A 24,140-nucleotide genomic window follows, 5' to 3' on the forward strand; every position below is an offset into this window, starting at 1 on the left:
ATTTGGCTCTCAATCCACTATTGTTCTTTCTAAATCAGATTACAATTTAGTGACTTCCTTGGTTGGGGGGATAAACTAGAGATCACGCACTGTACTTGTGCATCCTATTGTTACCTGTATCTTCCAGGCTCTGTGCTATATTTGTCCAAGGTCTGCCGGAAGCTGCGGACTACGTCATGCATCCCCACTTGTGTAGTGGTGAAGTCGTGGTACAGCTCTGAATACTGTGTGACTGTGTCCTTTGAAAACAGGATAGCATGGTTACCCCCCGCTTCATAAGTCAAATGTCCCCCACTTGGACTTATGTGAATATAAACTCTTCCACAGGCCCAAGCAGACACATTGCTCACTGATGGCCTCAGGCTCAAGGAGGTTTGTGAATGGAGAAGAACATTCATGCTAATGTGATGCTCAAATTGTTGACTATAAGTCTAATAAATATCTAAATATTACTAAACATCTTAGTATTGATTACAAATGTATTTAACAAAATCCTCCTCTTAAACATGCAATCGTCCTTCAAGCACCTCTAAAGGAAAAAAATTTTTTTCAATATTATGTAGCTCACTATTACATCTAATCTTTATCTGTTCACAAAATTATTAATATCATACATTTAAATTTGTTTCTTTGACAGCTCTATCTTTTATTCTTACGGTTAAACTTTCCCAGGGTTTTTGGTAATTTTTTCCTGATGCTTACTCTGTGACTTCCTAAACATATGGTCATCTAGACCCCAAAATCAAAGACTGTCTAACATAAGCCATGGTTGTAAGTCATGGTTAGGAGAGTTCAAATGTGAGCTGCCACCCATTCAGTGAACCCCCCCCTTTTTTTTTTTAATAAGGGAGCATCCCTTGCTAGCTCAGATGACTTCTATTAAATCTTAAGTCTCTCCCTGAAACCACATATTTGTGAACTTTGCCTTGGGTAGCGCACAAACCCCATTATTCTGATCATTTCTCAGGACTGGAAACATATGCCTCATCTTCTGACATCTCATTATAATTAGTAAGGTTATTTTGAGGTTTCCTCTCCAAGGATTAAGTGTTTCTTTTTGGGACAACTGTGAATAATGCATTGCCATGTTTCCCCTTTGTTTTCTCTTTTATTGGAAAGCATTTGCAAAAGAAAAAAAAAGACTAATCATAACCTTTGGTACATGACATGCTGTCACAATTAGCCCGTGTGTGGGCAACTTCTCTACACTTAGTTAACAGATTTACTTCAATGAAGCTATAAGTACCCATAAATCTATATTCCTCAGGACAAATGTTAGAAGTTTGGAAATAAACTAACCATATGAATTTACTTAATGTGCTTACCTTTATCTACAAGGCAGCCTGATATATACAATTATATATAATTTTAGATCACACTGCTAAGATTCATGTTGCTGAGCGTCACTATAATTCATTTATTTATGACATTTTATTGTGAAAATTATACAAATCCATTCTTGTGAGCACATTTAGCACCGCTGTCTCCTTGGCCATTGAAAAGAGTGTCAACCAGCTGAAGAGAGTGGCATTGGTTACTATCACATGTGATGAGGGGGAAGGTTGAGGACCTTGGTGTGGAACTACAGAGAGCTGGACTTTGTAAAGAGATAGGCTTGGTTTGTCATTCTGTTTACTTCTGTCCCCCGATAACTTTTCCAAGATTTGCTAAATGGGGAACATGATACCTCTCTCATAAGAGGCGGAGAGAGTTAAATGAAATATCCTAAGCAAACAGCACAGAGCTTTCAGCAGACACCTACTAGCGTTTGTTCCCTGCCCTTCCACCAATGTGGCCTTCATTACTACAAAAGCACCAGAGGGGTTATGCCTCCTCATTTCAGCTTGAGTGAGGTGACAAAATCATAGTGAGTAGCTGTGGCCCATGATGGAGTCCGAAACCACTCTGAAGCCTTTGCTCCAAAGGGAACCAATGGAAGGAAACATCTGATGTATGTATTTGAAACTCCTGTTTTTCCTACCAAAAATTATTCAAATTACTCCCTGGAATAGGCCAGAGCTAACCTCTGGTAACTGGTATTTTAGGCTTAAGAAGAAAGCACTCTCTGTAATTTGAAATGAAATTTTCAGAAATGATGAATGACAATGCTGTGTTTAAAACAAACTTTACCGGGGGTTGGTTCTTATTCACTTGGATCTCGTCTCTCAGATGTTGTGCTTCTAGAAGAAATTTAACAGCATCGAAACTAAAACCATCCACGCCCTTTGCAAGCCAGAACTGTATAAGTTCCTAAACACACAAAAAAAGCAAAATGCTTGGTTACATTTGTTACATTATCATAATGTTTAACAAAAGTTTTGCCCGTTAATGACTTTCCATCAGAAAATAGCCATCACCAAATACAAAAATCAGCATGACTCTCAGAGCATCTATTCAGCATAGCCATGTCATACAGAAATGAACTCTCAGGAACTGCATTGATGGATTCCCATACTTTGTGTTTGAATTCAGAATGCTATACTTGTGGTCAATGTTATGAGCCATGTTTCCAAAGTTTAAAGAATCTGCTCGAATTGAACGAATGAAGCCAGAAGGAATGGTAGGACTCAGGAGATGCTGGAAACATCTGTCATCTCCCCCATGCCCACATCCTTAAAAGCCACTCCAAACAGGGAGAAAATCATCAATGAAGCCCTCAGTCATGTAGACTCTTCCACCAGACTGGGAGATTCTTGTGAGAAAGACCTCAGCCTTCACTTCTGTTTGCCTTGCCTCTGACACGGCATCTGGTACTTAGTGAGCCACTCACAGAATGAAAGAATGAAGAATTGAGCCCAAATGAGTCAAACATGGGGTGATAATGTTGAGACACTGAAGAAGTACAGCATGTTCCCTGGCTTTGAACATCTACAGAATAGCTGGGGACACATGAGACATGAGATTACTTAATTATGCAAGGCAGGGCACAGTTCAACATCATGAGACAGGATTCCTCTGTCTGCAAGGCTGCTGGTGCTCCAAATTTAACATGGGTGGGCATAGCCAAAGAAGGAAAAGCCAGAGCTTGAACTGAACTTGGCCTTGAAGTTGAATCCCTGGTGGGATTTCATCAGGGAGTGAGACTGGAAAGAACTTATTGGACTGTTTGTGGGACAGCCTGACCCAGGCATGGAGGCAGAGTCTGACTTGTCCTATTTGGGGGCATTTGGGGAGACCAAAGACCCTGAAAAACAAAGGGTCTTGGTCTCAGTTCTCCACTGAAACCCCAGCCAGTTCCTCTAGCTGGGCTTCCTCCTCTACCAAGCACAAGCTACTCTTCTACAAAGGGACAGTGGCTCCTCTCCCCACTTTCTCTCAGCTCACCCCTTGTTGAATCAAAGGTTATGCAGAAGTGTATTTATCACATGGGGGCAGAAGCACCTGTAAATCAAACTACTAGAGTTAAGGAGCCAAATTTCACCTACTGAGGGAGACAAAATCTTAGATCCCAAATGATAACTACCCTGCAAAATCACATTTTTGGTTTGAACTGTCTTTTGTATCTATATGTGACAAGGGGATCTCTAGAGACAACTCCAGAGTCTTAAAGGTTTCCATAGGCTAAATGCCAGGTGAACATTGCTGTTGCTGATTCCCTTTTATTTATTTATTTTTAAAGATTTATTTATTTATGCATACAAGAGCCAGGGTACAGGCCAGAGATGCGGGGGGTAAGAGGATTCACCAGAGACAGAGTGGGGAACAGAACAGGCAAACTGACGAAATACACTGCTGAGGGGAGCAGCGGGCGAGACAGGAGAGGTCTGCTTCACCATGTGGGTTTCTCCTGCCCAGCCAGGGATCAAACGCATGCTGCAGAGGTTGTGGATTGCTTCATAGTGTGGTGCTTAACCCCTTGCACCACCAGGGAGGCCCCACTGAGTCCCTTTTAAGTGAGAATTTGAATGGTGAAGCTTGAACAATATTTTCAAATCCAAAAGCAGATGCTGCTGTTAACAACCTTAGCATCAACACAGCTGACCCAAATAACCTTAAACTGACTTTTCCCAGTGGAATTTTTCTTTGTGACACAAAACCCACACATTTTTTCTTAAAGCATTCTTATTTACTTTTATCAAATGCATTTATTCAATCAATATCTGAATTCTAACTACTGAGCAGGCCCTTAGCTAAGCCCTGGAACTATCCTGAGCAGAAAATAACAGACATGACCCTAGGTGTCCTAGATTTTTCAGCATAGACAATCAAATAATGCAAAAATATTTCAACCACAGCTGTGATAGAGCCTTAAAGAAGAGGAATGGGGATAATACAAGAGGGTGAAGTGGGATTTGTCTGGGAGGTCTGCAGCCAGCAGGATGGCAGGAAGTGAAGGCAGTTGGTTAGAGAACAAGCTAGGGAAGATCAACAGAGCTAGAGACACCTCATTTGTAAAACAGGATCTCTGTGGCTCCAGGCCTGAGTTAACATGAAGCTACCCAAGATTACGTTTCAGTTCCCCTCTCTTACACAAGTCCCACCTAGTCTTTTTCTCATTCTAAATAGTCATTATTCTGTTCCTCATTTGAAGAAGGTTCCCAAATTTATAAACTGCAGATCTCACACAATTGCTGGCACTTCTTTGTAAAAAGGTACACTGGAAGAGGATCGGAGTAGGGGCGGGCCACAGACAGCTATAACCCATCCAATGGGCCTGTGACAAAAATGTGGGAAAACATTAAACCACTGCTCTGTGGACATTAAGCTTTTGAGCACCAGTTTCCCAGAAAAAAAAAAAAATAAGTTAGTCTTTGGGGTCCTATTCCCTCTGAAATTCTCAGTACTGCTAAATATTAACCTGACATTAAGGCATGAGTAATGTGTGCCCCAGCAAAGGTTTATTGGCAGAGGTTTTCACTTTAGTTCAGTCAGAGATAATATATTGCTGATGAGCGAAACAGCAAAAACTGGATGGTGTTTTGGAGAGCTGTTTTGTAGGCTGACACTGTTAGGGGAAAGGCAGTCCCAAAGCAAATTCCATACAGGCCTTGTGGACTCCACCCCCACCCCAGGTCAAAGCCAAAGAACTGGGAACTCCAAATCCCATCACCACCAAAGGGAAGGTGGCTGGGACTGAGGGTGGGGTTAAGCAGCCAGGTGGATACAAAGGCAGACACGTGGGCTTTGGGGCGCTCTCCATTTTGGGGCCCTCGGCCAGCTTGCGGCGTCCGTCTAGCTCTGAGAGTGACTTTGGGGTTTCCAGGTCGTCGGATCGGGTAGGACGCATTAAAGACTTTATTTCCCTATTTCTCCCTGAGTTGTACATTTTCTTATTTCTTTTTCTCTTGTAAATAAACCTTTTATGTGCTGTCTGTAGTAGAGTATCATAAGTCCCTTTAAAGCGCGCGGGTGAGGACCACAGCCAGGAACCCGTTTAATATCGGGGTTGCTCTATAACAACACTATCACCCAGAGGATCCAAATTTCATTCTTCCAAATATTCACTTCCTGCTATTTATTCTCTCAACAGGTGAGCTTCAGATTTTCATTGTTTATTTCTCCACTCCAGTGACACTTTCCCAGGTGTCAGTTACGGAAACAGGCACAAAGCCTGGCTCACTGGGGACTAGGTGACATGTGTAGGCACCTAGGACTCTGGGGATGGGTCACTGTGTCCCCAATTCTTATCAAACGACATCACATAGTCCTAGTTTTTCCTGGCACCTTTCCATTCTTTTCTCCTTAAACAACTCACTGCTCTGAGTACAAGAAAAGAACCAATCGACATGGCTGATAGCCAAATTCAGAAACCTTGACGCAAGTGATCCTTTGGAGATGGCTGAAGTTACTGGCCTGTTTACCTAAAAAAACAAATTGGGGAAAAGCAAAGTTCTACACTTGTGATGATCTAGAAGACATCCCTGACAATGGCATAAAACCAGACTGTCTATCTCAAAAAGGAACGAGAACGTATAGGATATTCAGAAGTGCAGAGAGAAAACTCTATCTGCTACTTACAGGCAAGGAAAGCTGGCCCTACTGCACTTCACAAATCTTGTTAAATCCTTAGCTGACTCCTCCCCGAGTCGTAGAAGAAGGATCCCGGGCTCTGGAATCTGATCCATCCAGGTTGGCCCACTGTGAGCAGCAGAGTGAGGTGCTGCCCTCAGGCATCCTTGGGCTTCCCATCAACAAAACAATGCCCACCTTGCAGGGGTTCTATGCAGATTAAATGAGGTTTTACAGCCAGAGCACTTGGGTCTTTCTATCACCTGACCTCTCTCCCCAGGTGACACTGCTGACTAACCTCTTCTAGAAACACCCCTTATCTCCAGGGACACCCCCCACCCAGGCAGGCCCCTCCTCTATCTACTCTGCAGTACTTTGAGGGGGGTGCTCTGGGGACTCCAGCCTACACTCTAGTAGTTTCCCTTCGCAACAGCATTTACTCATCTACTTAATCACTTATTGATTATATAACAAGCATCTATATAAGGAACATACTGTCCTATGTGCGTTATAAAGTTTAACCATTTAATCCCCAAGCGACGGCATGAGGTGTATACACCACTATTGCTTCCATTTGATCAGTGAAAGAAACGTGCTGAGCCAGCTCCCTTTATTTCTTAATTGGAGCTATACCAACACCCGGCCTGGTTCCCCATGACAACAATCAGCCCTAGTTGAGCTGCAACTGATCTTGTTCATCTCGGCTGGCCTAGTTCTCTCACTTGACCTCTGCATGCATCATCCTTAGGTCAACAATCCCAGACTTTTATCGATAGACCAGACATATTCCTGGTTTTGTGTCCTTAAATCCCACTATCCATTGAACACTTGGATGTGCCCAAAAGAACTCAAACTCTGCACGCTCAGACAGCCCCTCTTCCTCCTGTGGCTCCACAGCAGGACGTGGCAACCCCACCCAGTCCGCATTCAAATCTGAAACCTGGGAGCCATTCCAGACTCCTCTCTAAGTCCAGCTTTCTCAGAACCCCCACACCAACCTCCCTGGTCAAAGACCCGGGCATTTCTTTCTGATTACTATACCACCGTGGTCTGCTCCCTGGCCACTCTGCCTCCGAACCCCTTTTCCAAAGCCAGATTCAAATGCAAATCAAAACTCATTCCCTGGTCTGAGAACTTCTAAACAAAATCCTCAGCACTGCCTTTATTTATTTGTTTATTTATTTATTTACACAAGCACGGGTACAGTCAGAAGCGCGGGAGGGTGAGAGAATTCACCAGAGCCAGAGCGGGGAGCAGAGCAGGCAGAAGGACCGAAGCACACTGCTGAGGGGAGCAGCGGGCGGCAGGAGAGGTCTGCGCGCCATGTGGGACCCTCCTCCGGTGGCCGGGGAGCAGCAGGGGATCAAACGGGCACTGCAGTGGTTGCGGGCAGCTTCACAACCCAGCGCTCAACCACTGCGCCACGGGGGAGGCCCCTCAGCACTGCCTTAAAGCTGCTCAGGACCCAGTCCCTCTGGTCTCAGGAGTCGTGCTCCAGGTGCTGTCATGTTGGACAATTCCCAGCACCTCTAATAGGCCATGATCCACGTTTTTTCTCTACTTGAAACATTCCCACCCGTGCCTTTCACTTGACTCATTCATCTCTCAGGTATCATGGCTCCCTATGGAACCTTCCTCTGACCTCTCTCCCCCTCTGGGCCACATTAGGTGCATTGTGTGTGCTCCTACTTCCCTTTGTCTCGACCACTCAGCACACTTTATTAAAATTGCCTGTTAGCTGCCTACCTCCCCGCCAGAATATAAGCCTCCATGACTGTGCCGGTCAGGTGCAGCACACGTATATTTACTAACCATCATACCCTAACATAATACAGATTGTTACATGAGTGAATTATAAAATACCAGGCACATGGGAGGTGCAATACATGGTGCAGTTATTTTTCAAACAGGCTGGGTTATAAAGCAGGTAATGAATAAATTTTTTTAATTGAACGGCTTGTCTCCAGCAACACTGTGCTCAGAGGGACACAGCAGAGCTGACCTTTGTGCTCTGGATTCCATCTTAGGCCAGGAGGTTACTTTGGCTGCTGGTCTCTGGCCCCAGTTAGAAGACACTCACCTTCTAGGATCCCTTACCCCAGGGAGCAGCATTCCACGCAGAGGTCACACTGTGCCCGAGACATGAGCCAGGCCATCTGGAGTCTCTTCTATGCTATGCCACTAACCCCATGTCATTTCTCCTCCCTGGGCCTCAATTGTCCAATAGGAATTTGGCGGGCAAGTGAAAACCAAAGTTATTTGAAAAGTGAAAACAGAACCCCACCTCCTCCAAGAAGTCTCCCTGATTTCTCTAGATGAAAACACTCAAGCCATGAGAGGTTCTGGCAGAGTCACATCCTTTGATGGCCAGTGCAAGTGGAGGACAAAGGAGCAGAGAAGAGGGTACTGTGTGCTGGATGTCCTCTGCATGAGAGCTTATCAGCAGATAAGCCAAAATCTTATGGGAAGGAGGGAGGCTCAAGTTCTGTGAGCCCAAGGCGATAGGCAAAAGAGTTCTTCCAAATGCCTCCTCCCTAAAAACTCTCCAGATTGCAAATTATTAACTTGCTTAACTGCTGCTGAGATAAGCTCTGCTGGGATAGTAGAGTGTCAGAGTTGCCCTTCCTGTGAAAGGAAGCGTCTTCTCTTACGTCTTGACCTTGCTTACAGCGGACCCTTGTACAACAAGCTTTTGAACTGCCCATGTCCACTTGTACATGATTTTTTTTTTTTCACTCCTTGGATTCTGAGTTCACTGACTCAACCAGCCAGGGTGTGGGTTAAATCAGTGGATACTGAACCCACTCAGAGCACATACTACAGGTCACTCTGGTTGTGCGGGGGTCAGCATCCTGAACCTCTGTGTTGTCCAAGGGCTTACTGTATTTCCAGCTGTGAATCTTCCTAAACCAGTCTTGCAATTGTTCAACCTCTCAATGGAAGTGGCAATAACTCAGCCCAAGTGGGCTTTGGTCCCACAGGCCTAGCAACAGGCCTCGACTCTCGGCATGCTGTGACTTGGAGCCTGAGAGGACTGCTGCATTAGTCAAAAATTAATTAATGTATTGACTGGCATACTTTGGCAAAAATTATCATACTTGTCTAAACATCTCCAGATAATCCATCATTATTGGCACAAAGAGTCTGGAGAAATTCACTGCCTGGTAAACCAACCAGTGTATACTCACATTTATGAATTTGCAGTGGAAAGAGAAAAACAGTTTTCCTGGATTTCAGTTTTCTTTTCTGAAAAATGGCCATAAAATCTCCTAAGTTAGGCTTGTTGTAGGCATGGAATGAGATGATCCAGGCAAAGCACTTGGTGCAGAGTAAGTGCCTAATAAGTGGGGGGGAAGGTTTGGGTGCATAAATGATCTTTGGTGATGGAGAAGAGGAGAGTTCACACTCCACCAGAGAGGGTAAACTAACCCCCATTTTGTCAACTCAGCACGCCCACCACGCCTACCCACCCCCTGACCCTACTGAGGCTGGACTGCTCTGACTGACAAGTGCTTCCTATTAGGACAGATCCCAAAGCAACTCACCTAAATTCTGGAAAACATCAAACACACAGCATAAATACAGTCTTAAAACTAAAAAGTCTAGACTTGTATCCTGAAAACAACAAAACATTGTTGAAAGATATCAAAGAACTAAAGAAATGGGCTGGAAAGCCATCCTGTGTTCACGGACTGAGTTTTCCCCCAAACTGATGACAAATTCCACGAAATTTCTATTAAAATCTCAGCTGACTACTTTTGCAGAAATAGCTGATCTTAAAATTCACATGGAAATGCAAAGGACTCAGAGTAGCCAAAAAATCTTGAAAAGAAGAAAGTTGTAGGACTCACACTTCCAGAGAGTGTTGTATTGGTATACAGACAGACATATATAAATCAATAGTACAGAATTGAAGTAAACCCTGACATTTAAGATCAATTGATTTTCAAAAGAATTCAGTTAATGAAAAAGAATAATTTTTTAAAAATACATGTTGCTGGGACAACTGGGTAGCCATGCAGTATACATATGGGCCCTTCATACTGTACACAAATATTAACAATAAAATGGATCAAAGACCTAAATATAAGAGCTGAAACTATAAAACACTTGGAAGATTTCATAGGAGTAAATCTTCATGGCTATAGATGAGGCAGTGGTTCATAAATATGACACCTAAAGCACAAGCAGCAAAAGAGAAGGATAGAAAAACTGGAGCTCATAACAATCAAAAGTGCTTATGCTTCAAGGCACCATCAAGAAAGTAAAAAATAATCCACAGATAGATGATAATTAATTTACAAATCATGTATCTAGAAATATAAATAACTTAAATTCAACACTAAGAAGGCAAATAACATAATTTTAAATGGACAAAGATTTGAATAGATATTTCTCCAAGGAAGATATATAAACTATAAGCACATGAGAAGATGTTCAATGTCTTTAACTATCAGAGAAATGCAAATCAGGGCCTCCCTGGTGGTGCAAGGGGTTAAGTACCACACTATGAAGCTATCCACAGCCTCTGCAGCACAAGCTCAATCCCCGTCCTGCCAGGGAGCTACCACATGGCACAGCAGACCTCTCCTGTCCCCCACTGCTCTCCTCAGAGTGTATTCAGTAGATCTACCTGTTCTGCTCCACACTCTGTCTCTGGTGAATCCGCTCTCCCCACACCTCTGGTCTGCACCCAGTTCTTATATGCATAAATAAATAAATCTTGGGCCTCCCGGTGGTGCAGCGGTTGCGCACTGGGCTGCGAAGCTGCCCGCACCCTCTGCAGCGCCAGTTCCATCCCGGCTGCCGGGTGAGGGTCCCATATGGCGGGTAACCTCTCCTGCCGCCGCTGCTCCCTCAGCAGTACTTCGGTCCTTCTGCCTTTCTGCTCCTGCTCTGGCTCTGGTGAATTTTCTCGCCCTCCCACGCTTCTGACTGTACCCAGTGCTTATATAAATAAATAAATAAATCTTTAAAAAAAAAAAAAAAAATAAATAAATCTTTCAAAAAAAAAAGAAATACAAATCAAAACCATAGTGAGTTATCACTCCATGCCCACTAGAATGATGGTAATGAAAAAACAGAGACAAAATAACAAGTACTGATAAGGATGAGGAGAAATTAGAACACTTGTACATTGCTATTGGGAATGTAAAATGGTGAAGCTGCTTTGGAAAACAGTTTGGCAGATTCTCCATAAATATATAATTATAAATATAAGATATATATCAAGACATATAAATATATATTTATGTGAAATGTCCTGTATAGGCATAGCCATAGAGGCAGAAAGTAGATGAGTGGTTGTCAGGTTCCAGGTGGAGAAATGGAGGGGAACAGAGAGACTGACTCTTCTTGGGGAGAACAAATGTTCTGAAATTAGTGGTGAGCGCCACACATCTCTATGAATATACTAAAACCACTGAATTATACACTTGAAAGGGTGAATGTTATGGCATATGAAGTCTATCTCAATAAAGCTGTTACTTCAAAGCAAAACAAGAACAAAGTAAGGCAGCAGGTACTCTGAATGATTCAATATGGCTCCCGCATCAGCTTCATAGGTTGACAGGGCGAGCTAGAGGGGGGACCCACAGCTCTCTGCTCTGTTCTGCCTGAGGCCCTTCCCAGCACCTTAGAGCATGACCCCACTTACCTAAATTCCCTGCCCATGATAGTCACAGCAGCAGTATTGGGGACAACACAGCTAATGTTTACTGTGCATTCCATACCAGGCACTCTTAGAACGGCTAAGAGTTGCGAGTCCCAAAAGCTCTGACCTGGTCACTTCAGGAAATCTCTTGTGCATGACCCACAGAGTGGCCACTGCACTCAGTCTATCCCTTACAACAGCATTCAAGCCCAAGAGCACCAGCCCACCCCCTTGTGCACCTCAGCGCCCTCTTTCCCTCATTTTACCATAGCATGGATAAAGACAGGACAACCAGTTAAATTTTTCATTTGAAATAACCAACAGTCTTTAGTGGAAGTATGTTTCCAATACTGCATTGTCTGAAATCAAAATAGACCTGGGTGTCATGTTACATGGTGTATCTCAGGCAACCCTCTGAAGCAAACTCCAATTGGTCCTGACACAGAAACACTCGCTTCCCCTTGAGAGCTTTGCATTTGCTCTTCTCTCTGCCTGAAATTCTCTTACCCAGAGTCACATGTCTCCCTTTCAAAATGCAGGTCTTTGTTCAAACAGGACCTCATTAACTTCCCAGCACTCCTAGGCCCCCAGCCCAGGCATTCATCACCACCTGACATGTCAGGCATTGGTCTCAATTTGGCCTTCTTCTCAAATACTAGAAACTCCTTGAAGCAGGGCTCTTTTTAATCTGTTATAGACAGGGAGAGGAGCAGCCCAAACCCCGCAAACCTGCCTATTCTAAATGGGTTCTGCCATCCGCCGCATCAACACAAACATAGGAGACTTTAATGGGAAGGAACTTAATATAAAATAGGAAACAATACAGGTAAGGCAAAGAATCTAGTTTCTAAATGAAGCACCCAAGTTACCTGTCCCCTCGCGGGAAAACTCCATCCATATGGGATCGGCCCAGAGCAAGGCCCCAAAGCCTGCCACAAGTCTAAAGCATCTTCCAGTGGGACCCACAGAAAAGGGAAACAACCAGACAAGGCGGAAGGAAAAGAGCAAAAATCAACACAGATAAAAGCTGCCATGGTCACCTCCCCATGGGTCTCACCCACATCTGTGTCACCCAGCTACGACCAAAAGACAAGCACAGTTTCTTCACGTGTCTCTAGGCTCCATGCCCCTCCTCCAGGTCTCCTGGCTCCATCCAGCTTCCTTCCTCAGTCTCTTCTGCAGCTTCTCCTCCCTGCTCAGCTCCACCCTCCCTTGGGTGGGGCAGGGAACCCCCCTTTCCTGGGACCACCCTGTTAAAATCCACTGCTGCCTTCCAGTGCTTAGAACAAGACCTGGCAAAGAACAGACAATAAATGACTAGCTGTTATAGGGCAGCCCCGATATTGAACGGGTCCTGGCTGTGGGTCCACACCCGCGCGCGCTTAAAGGGACTTATTAATACTCCACTACAGACACAAAAAGGTTAATAAAAGGTTTATTTACAAGGGAAAAGGAAATAAGGAAATGTACAACTCAGGAGAAAATAGGGAATAAAGTCTTTTATGCGTCCTACCCGATCCGAAGACCTGGAAACCCAAAGTCACTCTCAGCTGGCCTGACACTGCGAGCTGGCGGGGAGCCAAAATGGGGAACCCCAAAGCCCACGTGTCTGGCTTTATACCAACCTGGCTGCTTAACCCCACCCTCAGGTCCAGCCACCTTCCTTTGGTGGTGATGGGATTTGGAGTTCCAGTGTCTTTGGCTTTGGCCTGGGGGGGGGTGGAGTCCACAAAGCCTGTATGGAATTAGCTTTAGGACATCCTTTCCCCCTAATATACCTACTGAATGAATATACAAAGTGTTGTGCCTGGGTTATCTCAATTAACATTCCAAACAGCCCCATGAGAAAAACGCTGCCATCAAATGGTGTTTCACAAATGAAGCATCCGGAGACACAGAAAAGCCAAATAATTCATGCAAAGCCCACTGCAGTCAATGTGGGGGCTGCGTCCAGACGCAGGAGTCAGGCCCTCAGCCACGTTCTGACCCACCTCACCGCACCAGTTCATTGTCACCAACAAAGCAGCAAGATGGAGTTAAGGCAGCAGGTGGTTTCTGTCTCCCTCCCATTTCAATTATTCAGAGTTAGAGGAAGAAAGGAGCCACCAACACATGAGTGTCTATATTTGTAACAAACACTTAGTCCCAGAATTTAATTGTACTTCTTGGTTTGCCCACACATTATTGTTGTTCAATATAAAGTGTATCAAAAGCCACTTAAGCATCCATATATATAAAGAAGTTCGTGTGGGTTTTTGTACTCACTTTCATTTCTTCTTGAACATCAGGATTGCGGAAATTTAAATCAGGTTGTTCTTTCTTAAATTGGTGAAAATAGCATTGTTTTCGTACTTCATCAAAGTGCCAACTGGAGTCTCCGTATACACTTAACTAGCACACAGAAAACAGAAAGGCAGTTCCTTATCATTGTTCAAATGATGGTATTGCTGACAAAGAAATGAAAATTGCTTTCACTGACCCCGTATAAGGTCAGTGATAAAATCTCTAGAATTTCCTTCTAGGGAGGACACTAGGTAAATCAATTCCTCGAATATCACCCCCTGACCTAATGCCCCACAAAGGGGTTGTGAAGTATTTGTATAGAAGTTATTTATAACAACCACAATAGCAATCAATGCTCTCAAACTCAAAATAGGGCTGATTTAAGGAACAGACTCATATTTTCTTGAATCTTTTGTCCAGACTCAACTCCCACTTGTGAAGAAAAATAAAGAGCGGTCACTCTGAGAAAATGACACATTCCATTGGTCTTCGAACTTGAATCCAGATAAGGTGAATATTTAAATTATATCCTCAGAAAATCATTAGAGCCATTCTCTTAAAACGACTAACCCTTGGGGATATAAAGGAACCTAGCAACTTCAAATCTTGGTCCCCAGCAAGTATGTGACACTGGAGCTGCTTTCATCTTTTCAAAAATGTTCACATCCTTGGCTTCATGACATCACTCTCCTGCTTCCTTCTTGTATCTCCCACAACTCCTTTTCAGTCTCTTAAATGTGAGAACTCCTCCCAGCACTACCTTCAGTAAATGTTAAGAGAGCATCTGGACAACATTTAAAAACTGAGGCACTACACATAAATCTTTTCTATTTAGTCAGAAGACCTAGTCATACTAGCTCCACATTCCCATGGCAACAACTGGCAGAAGCTAAGTAGTAGCTGCTGTCTTTTGAGGAAACACACCTTTACCACATGAACCTCCTGGACCACCCAGACACTGACCAGGGTAAGATATTTACAGTATGTGTAACTGAGAAAAGGTTTGTATCCAGAATACAAAAAGAGCTCCACCAATCAATTTCAATGGGACAATTCAAAGAAAATGAGGAAAGAAAAGAAAACATAGAGGCGTTTCACAAAAATAGAAAATCAAGTGAATAAATATATGAAAAAATGTTCAACATCATTAGTAATTAGATAATTACAACATTAATAATGAGATAAATCATCATTAGTAATGAGTAAAATTAAGACCTCAAAATGATTACAATTTATGTTTACTTGGCAAAAATCAAGTCTGGTAGTACTAGAATTAATGAAAATATTTCTTTCTTATACTGCTGGAGGGATATAAGTTGGTACAACCATTTTGCTAATCAATTGCATTATGTTGTAGAGTCAAGCATGCAGTTTCCTGTACTCAGCAATTTCACTTCCTGTCATAGTCATGGGTAAGAAGTTAGTAGTTAGTGCACCTTGTGCCCAAGGAGTAATAAATTAATGAGGGTTTACTCTCATTAATAGTATCGCTGGTAACAGTAAAAAAAAAAAAAAACCTAGAAACAGGTTAACTGCCCATCAACTGAAGAGTGGATAAGTAAATCATGGCATATTCATGCTCTGGAATATTATACAACAGTGAAAATATATGAATCACAATTACAGAAACTACATGAATGAATATTAAAACACAATGAGTAAAAAAAGCTAGTTATAAAGACTACTTATAGCAGGACAATTTTCATAAAGTCCAAAACAAGAGAAATAAATAATTTTTACAATATATATAGCATATGTACTGTAGTACAACATAAATCAAACACTTGAAAAATCCATAATTCAAGGCAGTGGTTACCTCTGAGATGGAGCAGGGGGAGCAGGGGACAGAGAGGAGCTCACAGTGTGGGTCAATATATAAGTCCTTAATTTGAGGATGGGTTATTAATGTTCACTATATTATTTATTATCTTCCCTAGCTTAGATATATATTACATTTATTTTAAATAGTTTTATTCAAGTATTATTGAATATACTCGACTGTCCATACTTAAGAATACAATTTGATCAATTCGGACATATGTATATAGGCTGACAAACTTCTCACCACAGTCAAAATAATAAACATATCCATCTTTTAATACTTTATCCCATTCTTCATCTCCTTCCCATCCCTAAACTACACTAATCTGCTTCCTGTCACTACAAATTAGTGAAATCAATAGTATATTCTCTTTTATCTGGCTTCTTCCACACCTCATAGTTATTTTGAGATTCATCCAAGGTGTTGCAAGGAAGAGCTCATTCCTTTTTACAGTTGAGTAGTATTCCATTGTATTGTTCTACCACCGGGTGTTTATAAATCTATGATATATTACAAATATCCCTGTATGAATAAACTATTGTATTCTGAAAACCACAATCTTGGCTATAGTGGAGAACTGAAGGAAGGACAGGTGCCAAAAGATCTGGCTGTTGTAGTCCTAGAGGCACAAGATGATATAATTTGAAGCACAAACAGTGGTTTTTAAAAGCAGACTATGGAGTTGGATTGACAGGATCCGATCCTTAGCCTTTTGTTGAATAGTAGCATGACCTTGGATAAGGTGCTTAACATTTCCCTGCCTCAACCTGCCCAGCTGTAAAGCAAGAATGAAAACCTAACTATGATTGTAGGAGGATTAAATAGTAAATTTAAATCATTTGCACAGAGGCTGACACATTTGCATTTAGTAAATGTTTGCTAATCTTATCATTTAAGGAAGTGAGTCTATTTGGAAAAATAAAAAATCAAAGAGGTAAAACTGCCAAGAATTGCCAATGACCTGTTTAGCACAGGCTTTGACACATTGTTAAGTGCTCTTGGGTCAGCTAAAAGTTCAGACCCAGGAGCCAGCCTGTTAAATGCTTATAGAGAAGGGCTAGAAGAGATTGACTGGAAAAGGAAAGATGATACAGAGTAAAAGGCTCTGCAGCAGCAGGAGAAAACGTGAAGCCAAGCAGGTACAAGAAACTGTCCTAGGACACAAGCAGACTTGCCAGGTGAAACACAGAACACACAGATAGATCTGGTCTTTAGATAAACAATGAACATGGGCTAGGCGCAGCGGTAGAGCTCTGTTGCAAAGCTGCCCGCAGACTCTGCAGCGCGGTTCAATCCCGGCTGCTGCCACCGGAGGAGGGTCCCGCATGGCGCGCAGACCTCTCCTGCCGCCCGCTGAAGCAGTGTACTTCGGTCCTTCTGCCTGCTCTACCCGCTCTGGCTCTGGTGAATTCTCTCACCCTCCCGCGCTTCTGACTGTACCCAGTGCATGTATACAAAAACACAAAACAAGCAAACAAATAAATAGATCATGCCTCTATTAAAAAAAAAAAAAAAAAAAAAAAAACAATGAACAGCTTTTAGTATAAGTATGGTCCCTGCAATATTTTATACAAAAAAATACTTTGTTTATCTAAAATTCAGAATCACCGGGCTTCCTGGATTTTTATTTGTAAATCGGGTAACCCCAGATAGGAGGCACGTGGCCCTCTGTTGCAAAAGACGGAAGTAGGAAGAGGGTGGGAATGAAGGCAAGCAGGTTCAATCAATGGCTTCTGTTCTCTCTTTAAAGTAGTTTGCTGTAAGAGTGATAAGAGGAGGCAGATAGGATTTTTGAAGAAGAGGGAGGGCATGTTGATCAGCTGGATTTAGTGAAATTCCCAAGAAGATTGGATAGCTCAGTTCAGGCGGGGACAGTGGTTGTGCGATGTCTTCAGAGCCTCATACCAAGGTTCCCACACAGAGAAAGTGGATGCTTGGGTTGTGTTGATTGGGAGAGGCGAAAAGTCAGAATGCAAAGGTTTCTGAAGAGCAGCAAAACAGTTACCGAACTAATTGGACATGGAATCTGAACTGGAGAGAGTAAGAAGGCAAGGAGAGAGGGAGCGATTAATAGAGAATATAGGTTTTAAACTGCTAGACTACATCAGCTGTACAATGAAAATAGAAATGCAAACATTAGCAGACTTGAGTACTTATTTCTATTTCCTTGGGAAGCATTTCTCCCTTCCTATAAACTATACCCATTATTTTTTTCCTTCAAAAGGCTTTACAAATAACTGTTTAATCACTGAATACCTGTCCATTTTCCCTTTGTAAATCAGGTAAGCTGTTACTTACCCAGTTGTTGGGTGGTATGACTATGCCATTTGCCAGGGTACAGTTGTGCCAGATATAATAATCGGCATATTTCCCTTCCTGCTTCCGACTCAACTGAAACCAGGCATGTTTGTCACTTGTGTGGTTTGGTATGAAATCAATGATTAATTTCAAACCTGAGTGAAAACATTTCAAATGTTAGGAAAAGATTGTTAGAATAGTGGGTGACAATTAAGGAAAAATGCTTTAAGTAAACATCTGGGGAAATGTTTTTCTCAAACCCTCCTCTCATTCCACCCACTTCCATTCACTTACCTTTATCGTGTATGGCTGCAACTAGATTCTCAAAATCTTTCATAGTTCCAAAAATGGGATCGATTTCTCGGAAATCTTCAACGCCATGTCGGAAATCTTTAAGGGGTGATTTATAAAATGAAGTGATCCAAAGAGTTTTTATATTTAAAGTTGTGATGTAGTCCAGCTTATCCTGAATACCTAAGGGGATAAAGTCAAGTCCATGAGAAATAAAGTTTGGTTTTTGGTTAGGAGATTAAAATAAGATAATGAGATAATGATGCCTAAAATTGAAATGCTTGAGACAGAAACCTTTTGAACTTTGCTATTTGATAAAATTCAAATAACAAGGTTTAGTTCTACCAAAAAACATCCAATTAGTTTTTAGCAACAAACTTTGACTTTTAACATAGATGCATAACATTAAAAAAAACTATCTGTGGCTTGTTCATATTTTACATTTAAAACCAACCAAGGTTTTACTCTACACATGGTTTCTGCACAGTCAATCAAGGCCAGGGACTGGGCTAAGTTCCAGGATACAAAGAATAACACAAAAAAAATGGGTCCCTTGTGGTCGGCTGGTCTAAAGGGCACCCACCAGTAAAGAGCCACTTGTCACATGTGGCTATGGAGCACTTGCAATGTGAAAAGTCTGCACTGCTGTCAATAGAAAGCACACACAGACGTTTGAAGTACCAAAAAAAAAAAAAAAAGTAAATTAGCTCATAAATATTTCTTTTTTTTAAAGATTTATTTATTTTTATTTATATAAGCACTGGGTACAGTCAGAAGCGTGGGAGGGTGAGAGAATTCACCAGAGCCAGAGTGGGGAACAGAACAGGCAGACTGACGAAATACACTGCTGAGGGGAGCAGAAGACGTGGCAGGAGAGGTCTGTCGCGCCATGTGGGACCCTCAATGGCAGCCAGGGATTGAACCAGCACTGTAGAGGCTGCGGGCTGCCTCACAGCCCAGTGCTCAATCGCTGCGCCACCAGGGGAGGCCCAGCTCATAAATATTTTATATTGAAATTAAATATTGGATATATTGGATTAAGCAACACATTATTACATTTAATTTCACCTGTTTATTTTTCATTTTTTAAAGTGGCTCCTATTATATCTGTGGTTTGTACTCTATTTCTTTGGCCAGTGCTGGTCTAGGAAGCAAATATAGGCAGGAAGGGGATGGTGGGGGATTCCAGAAGTGCTGGCAACTTCTGAAATGCTGTATAGAATATTTTCACACTGCAAGGTCTCAGCCCAAGGCTGCAGGACAGAAGAAGCCAATGGCCCAGAAGGCAGTGATAGAAAGGTCAGGAGGATGTGGGCAAGGGTAGGTCAGAGAGAGGGACTTCTAGGCAAAGAAAACTAAGTAGGCAGGACAGTTGCACAGAGTACAGGGCCAGGGAAGGAGAGAGTGATGAGGAGAAAAAGATGTTTAAACCAATATTCACACTCCCTTCGATTTGAACATTTTTTCTTGTTGGCTTATATAGGAAGCTAAGAATTAATATAGAAGAAAATTCTAGGCCTGACTGAGAAGAGATACAATAATGAAAACTTGTACTTGGAACCTTGTAGGATAATTGCTGTCTGTGTGTGTTGGGGGTGGAGAGGGTGGGGAGACTTCTAGTTCAGAGTCCTAAATGCAGATTCAGAGACCTGAGTGTAGTGTTCAATCTCCTTTTCCCCCTAAGAACCCCATGTGGCTTCCTGCAATCAGAGGTCACACAGGCGGCTGGAGGTCATGGAGACCAAAGCACAGAGTTGCCCAGTTCCTGGCATCCGGGCTCTTCCCCTATCACAAACTGCTTATTTGGCTCTCTCTACCCCTCAGTTCCCCCATAGGGGCGGTGGTGAGATCTCAGAATGTCAACAGACCACAAAAGGATTCTGACTTAAGTCAGAACAATACACCTTAGGAACAGCATAAAAACAGGGTGATAAAAACAAAGTGACTCGACAGACACAAGAAAAACAAGGGATTCCAGGCCTGTACTTAGGACAGAAGCAATCAGCAACACAAACTGCAAGCTGGAATGGTCCCTTCAAATAATAACAAAATCCCCTCAACCCTGAGAACAAATACCTAATGTTTCTGGAAGTAGCCAGTTCCTCGTGGAAAAGTTATTGGAGATGACAAATGTAAAGGCTGATTAGTTCTGTCCTGTTTACAGGAATTTGGGGGCTATACAGGAGATTACAAAGGAAGGGCCAGGGAGTAGGGAGTGTGATTTTTTTTTTTTAATTTTAGCTCTGTTCTGTCAAGTTTTGCTAGGCACTTACTAAGTGAAAAGCCAGGGTGCCAGCTAGGGCTATGCAGGGGTATGTGGGGAAGGGAATCACCCAAGATCTAGTAAGGCAATTCACACAAGTCAAAACACCACTGGCGCTCTGGGGCGGGGCGCATGCACTGGCTGGGAGGATTATAGGGCGGAAAGAAGGATTAATGCAAGAAATGGGTTTGAACTGCACCTTGGAGGACAGATAGTATTTCAATTAGTGAAGATGCAGGAAGAAAACAGGGGATTCCAGGTCTGTACTCCCAACAGAAGCAATCAGCACACAAGAAAATAATAGGAACAAAAATGAAATTCCTTTTATTAGGGTTTTTTATTTACTATTATTTTACTAAGGAGAGTTGAAGATTTTAGGTTTATTTCTAATATTTTAAAGTTAGATTAATCTTATTCTCAGCTCCCATACTCTATTATATCAACCTGTTTTATTTTCTTCAATCCAAATAGCATTATCAATACAAATAGCGTGTTTCCTATTGTTGCCCTTAAGGGTGGCCAAATCAATAAATTGTCCAGGGCAGCTCCAAATTATCCTTGCTCTGGCATAATTTTAATAACATTCTTGGTTGACAATAAATTATAATGATATTCTACACATAAGCCACAAGAAATTATTAACATTAAAAAATAATTTTGCTTATATTTTTAACCATTATGGATGCTTTTTGGGGGGTCATTAATTCAAGTAGTGACCATCACACAGTTATGCCTTTTCCCCCCTCCTTCGTTTTTCAGGTTTTAAACTTGAAAAACACAGCCTACACCTTTTAAAAACATCACTCAATTTTTACCTAAAATGCTATTTGAAGCTACTAGAAGGGAAGGGAGAGTAGGGTGGGCACAAATGGGGGGTGGGGGCGTGCCCAGAGGTCTGGAGTAAAGGACTGTGGGTGCCTTGGTGGTGGGTGTGGGTGGCGGCATACATCTGAGGAGGTGGGAACCTGTTCTAAATCATACCCAGTGCTGCAAAACCAATGGTACCTTAATTAAATAATAAAAATGAAATTAAAAGGTGCTATCTAAGTTGTAGTCCCTAATGAGAAAGTCTCAGCCAGATTTCCAAACTAGCCAATGCATGTACTGAGAATGCAATTCTGAACAGTCACTCGGAGATAATCAGCTATAAAGTACACAGAGGCAGGAAACAGATTGCAGGAGGGAAGCTGCCCCGTGTAAGAAGTTAGAACTGATGACCAATCAAGCATATGTACTTAGCTCGCAGTAAATTTAACAACTCTTTGGTGGTAAAGTGACCTTTCCTCAAATGGGAAACTTACTAACTTTACGTTTGACTGTGTGGTTTAAAATACCATAAACAGGGCCTCCCTGGTCGCGCAGCGGTTGAGCGCTCGGTTGCGAACCTGCCCGCGGCCTCTGCGGCTCTGGTTCGATCCCCGGCTGCTCCCCAGCCACCAGCGGAGGGTCCCACATGGCGCGCAGACCTCTCCTGCCGCCCGCTGCTCCCCTCAGCAGTGTACTTTGGTCCTTCTGCCTGCTCTGCTCCCCGCTCTGGCTCTGGTGAATTCTCTCACCCTCCCGCGCTTCTGACTATACCCAGTGCTTGTATAAATAAATAAATAAATCTTTAAAAAAAAAAATACCATAAACAAGGGGAATCTTGGCCTGACCAAGCCAAACGGAATGTGCTTACCCCACAACCTAGGCAGAGTTGCGTTTCAAGGACTGAGAGAGCTATGATCACCCTGAAAACCCCCCCCCCCCCCCCCGGTACCTTTTAGATCTCCGTTCCCATCGCCGTTGCTGTCTTTAAAAGATCGCGGGTAGATCTGGTACATGGGCCCCGCCTGCCACCAGTCCAGGCACTTGGGCGAGATGGCGATGATGGCTATGGTGGCCGCGACGAGCGTGAGCACAGAAGCCACAGTGAGCCAGAAGAGGACCTCGCGGGGCACCCGGTAGCGAGGCTGGCGCGAGAACTGGAACAGCACCTCCTTGGGCATCCCCGCGTAGGGCCGAACGACCTTCCAGTCGGACTCTCCGGGGTCAAGGATGCCCACCGCCCTGGGCTGCGGGCTGTCCCCTGGGCTGCCCGGACCAGGGTCCATATCCAGGTTGTCTTCATTTTGGACAAACCCGTTGTTTGTCCGGCATGCCTTCACGCGCATTGCGATGGAGTCTTGCTTGTTACTCTTCTCCTCCATGGCTGAGCTTTTTTTCCCTTAGGAGTGTCTTCCTTCAATAACAAAGGTGGAAAGGTGGCTTGCTGAAATGCTTGCTTGTGTTAATGAACTTTGCGTGGTTTATAAATAAACCTACTGGACAAAGTCCAGAGGAGGGATAAAGGGCAAAGGTGAAAGGGGGGTTAAAAAAATTCTCTTTACACCTGTGAAGCTGATGTCGCTGCAATTACAATACCGCGGGGTGCAGACATGCAATAGGGCAGGGGCAGAGAGGAGGAGAAATGGGATGAAGCGGCAGGGTTCCTTGCCATTTAAGGTATTACTTGATAAGTACACCAGTGTTCACAGCACAGTTATTCACAGTCGCCAAAGGTGGAAACAAACCAAATGTCTGTCAATGAATGAATGGATAAAAAACATGTATCTATTTTAAGACTTATTTACTCATGTGTAGAAGAACCGGGGTACAGGCCAGATGTTGGGGAGGGTGAGAGGATTCACCAGAGACAGAGCAGGGAACAGAACAGGCAGATGGACCGAAGTACACTGCTGAGGGGAGCAATGGGTGAGACAGGAGAGGTCTGCCGTGCCATGTGGGTATCTCTACAGCCACTAGGGATCGAACGGCAGTGGCACAGTTCACAGTGCTGTACTCAAGCACCTGTGCCACCTGGGAGGCCTGGAATATTATTCAATCTTGAAAAGTAAAGAAATTCTGGTACATGCAAAAATGTGTATGAACCGTGTAATCATTGCTAGGCGAAATAATTCAGACTCAAAAGGACAAATATTATATGATCGCAGTTACATGAGGTACCAAGACTAATTCATAGAGACAGAATGAGATGATGAAAAAGTTCTGGAGTGCATAGTGATGACGGTGCCCAACAATGTAAGTGTGTTTAATATTGCTGTATTGTATACTTAAAAATGGTTTGAGGCAAAATTTATGTTATATATATTTTAGCACAATTTTTAAATTAAATTTTTAAACATTTTTTTTTCTTTTTACCTAGGTATGAGAAAAAGAAACAAATACTGAGTTTTGCAAGAGGGACAGGCTTTTTTTGTGTGTTTTGTTTTGAAGTTCTCTTCTCTTCCTACAAATTCAGGAGGAAAAGGATCTGGAGACTGAAACTCATTTTATTTTACTTCAGTTCAAGTCAACCCTGTAAAGAGCCATTTCTATGCTCAGTTGCACCCCAGGTGACTTCAGTCATGTTTCCTAAATTGAGAAAAGGAAATGACTGCTCACTCTTGGAAGTATTTTCCAAAGAGGCCTTGGTGGGGTGGGTAGGATCCTACTTATAGAAAAGTTCAAGCGCTTTACTAGATCTAAACTGTTTATAACATGAACACTAAAGTGTTGTTTAATCATTGGCTAATATAAACTACATTGCAACCCTGAAGAAACTG

At 42.9% G+C, this 24,140-nt stretch overlaps 1 protein-coding gene across 1 annotated transcript in view; it reads right to left on the reverse strand.

The window, feature by feature from the left end:
• The window catches only part of SLC3A1 (solute carrier family 3 member 1), a 72,100-nt gene extending 49,261 nt beyond the window's left edge, over window positions 1-22,839 (reverse strand). Inside the window, 6 exon segments of the mRNA XM_037528138.2 lie at window positions 115-239; window positions 2,131-2,250; window positions 13,868-13,993; window positions 18,006-18,160; window positions 18,300-18,479; window positions 22,316-22,839. Of these exon segments, the coding sequence (XP_037384035.1) occupies window positions 115-239; window positions 2,131-2,250; window positions 13,868-13,993; window positions 18,006-18,160; window positions 18,300-18,479; window positions 22,316-22,745 (1,136 nt within the window). The 5' untranslated portion in view covers window positions 22,746-22,839.
• Between the last annotated feature and the right edge of the window lie 1,301 nt (window positions 22,840-24,140).

The sequence above is a fragment of the Talpa occidentalis genome, unplaced genomic scaffold (genome assembly GCF_014898055.3).
Source record: "Talpa occidentalis isolate TD23 unplaced genomic scaffold, MPIMG_talOcc4v2.1 talOcc4.5, whole genome shotgun sequence".
Taxonomy (NCBI): domain Eukaryota; kingdom Metazoa; phylum Chordata; class Mammalia; order Eulipotyphla; family Talpidae; genus Talpa; species Talpa occidentalis.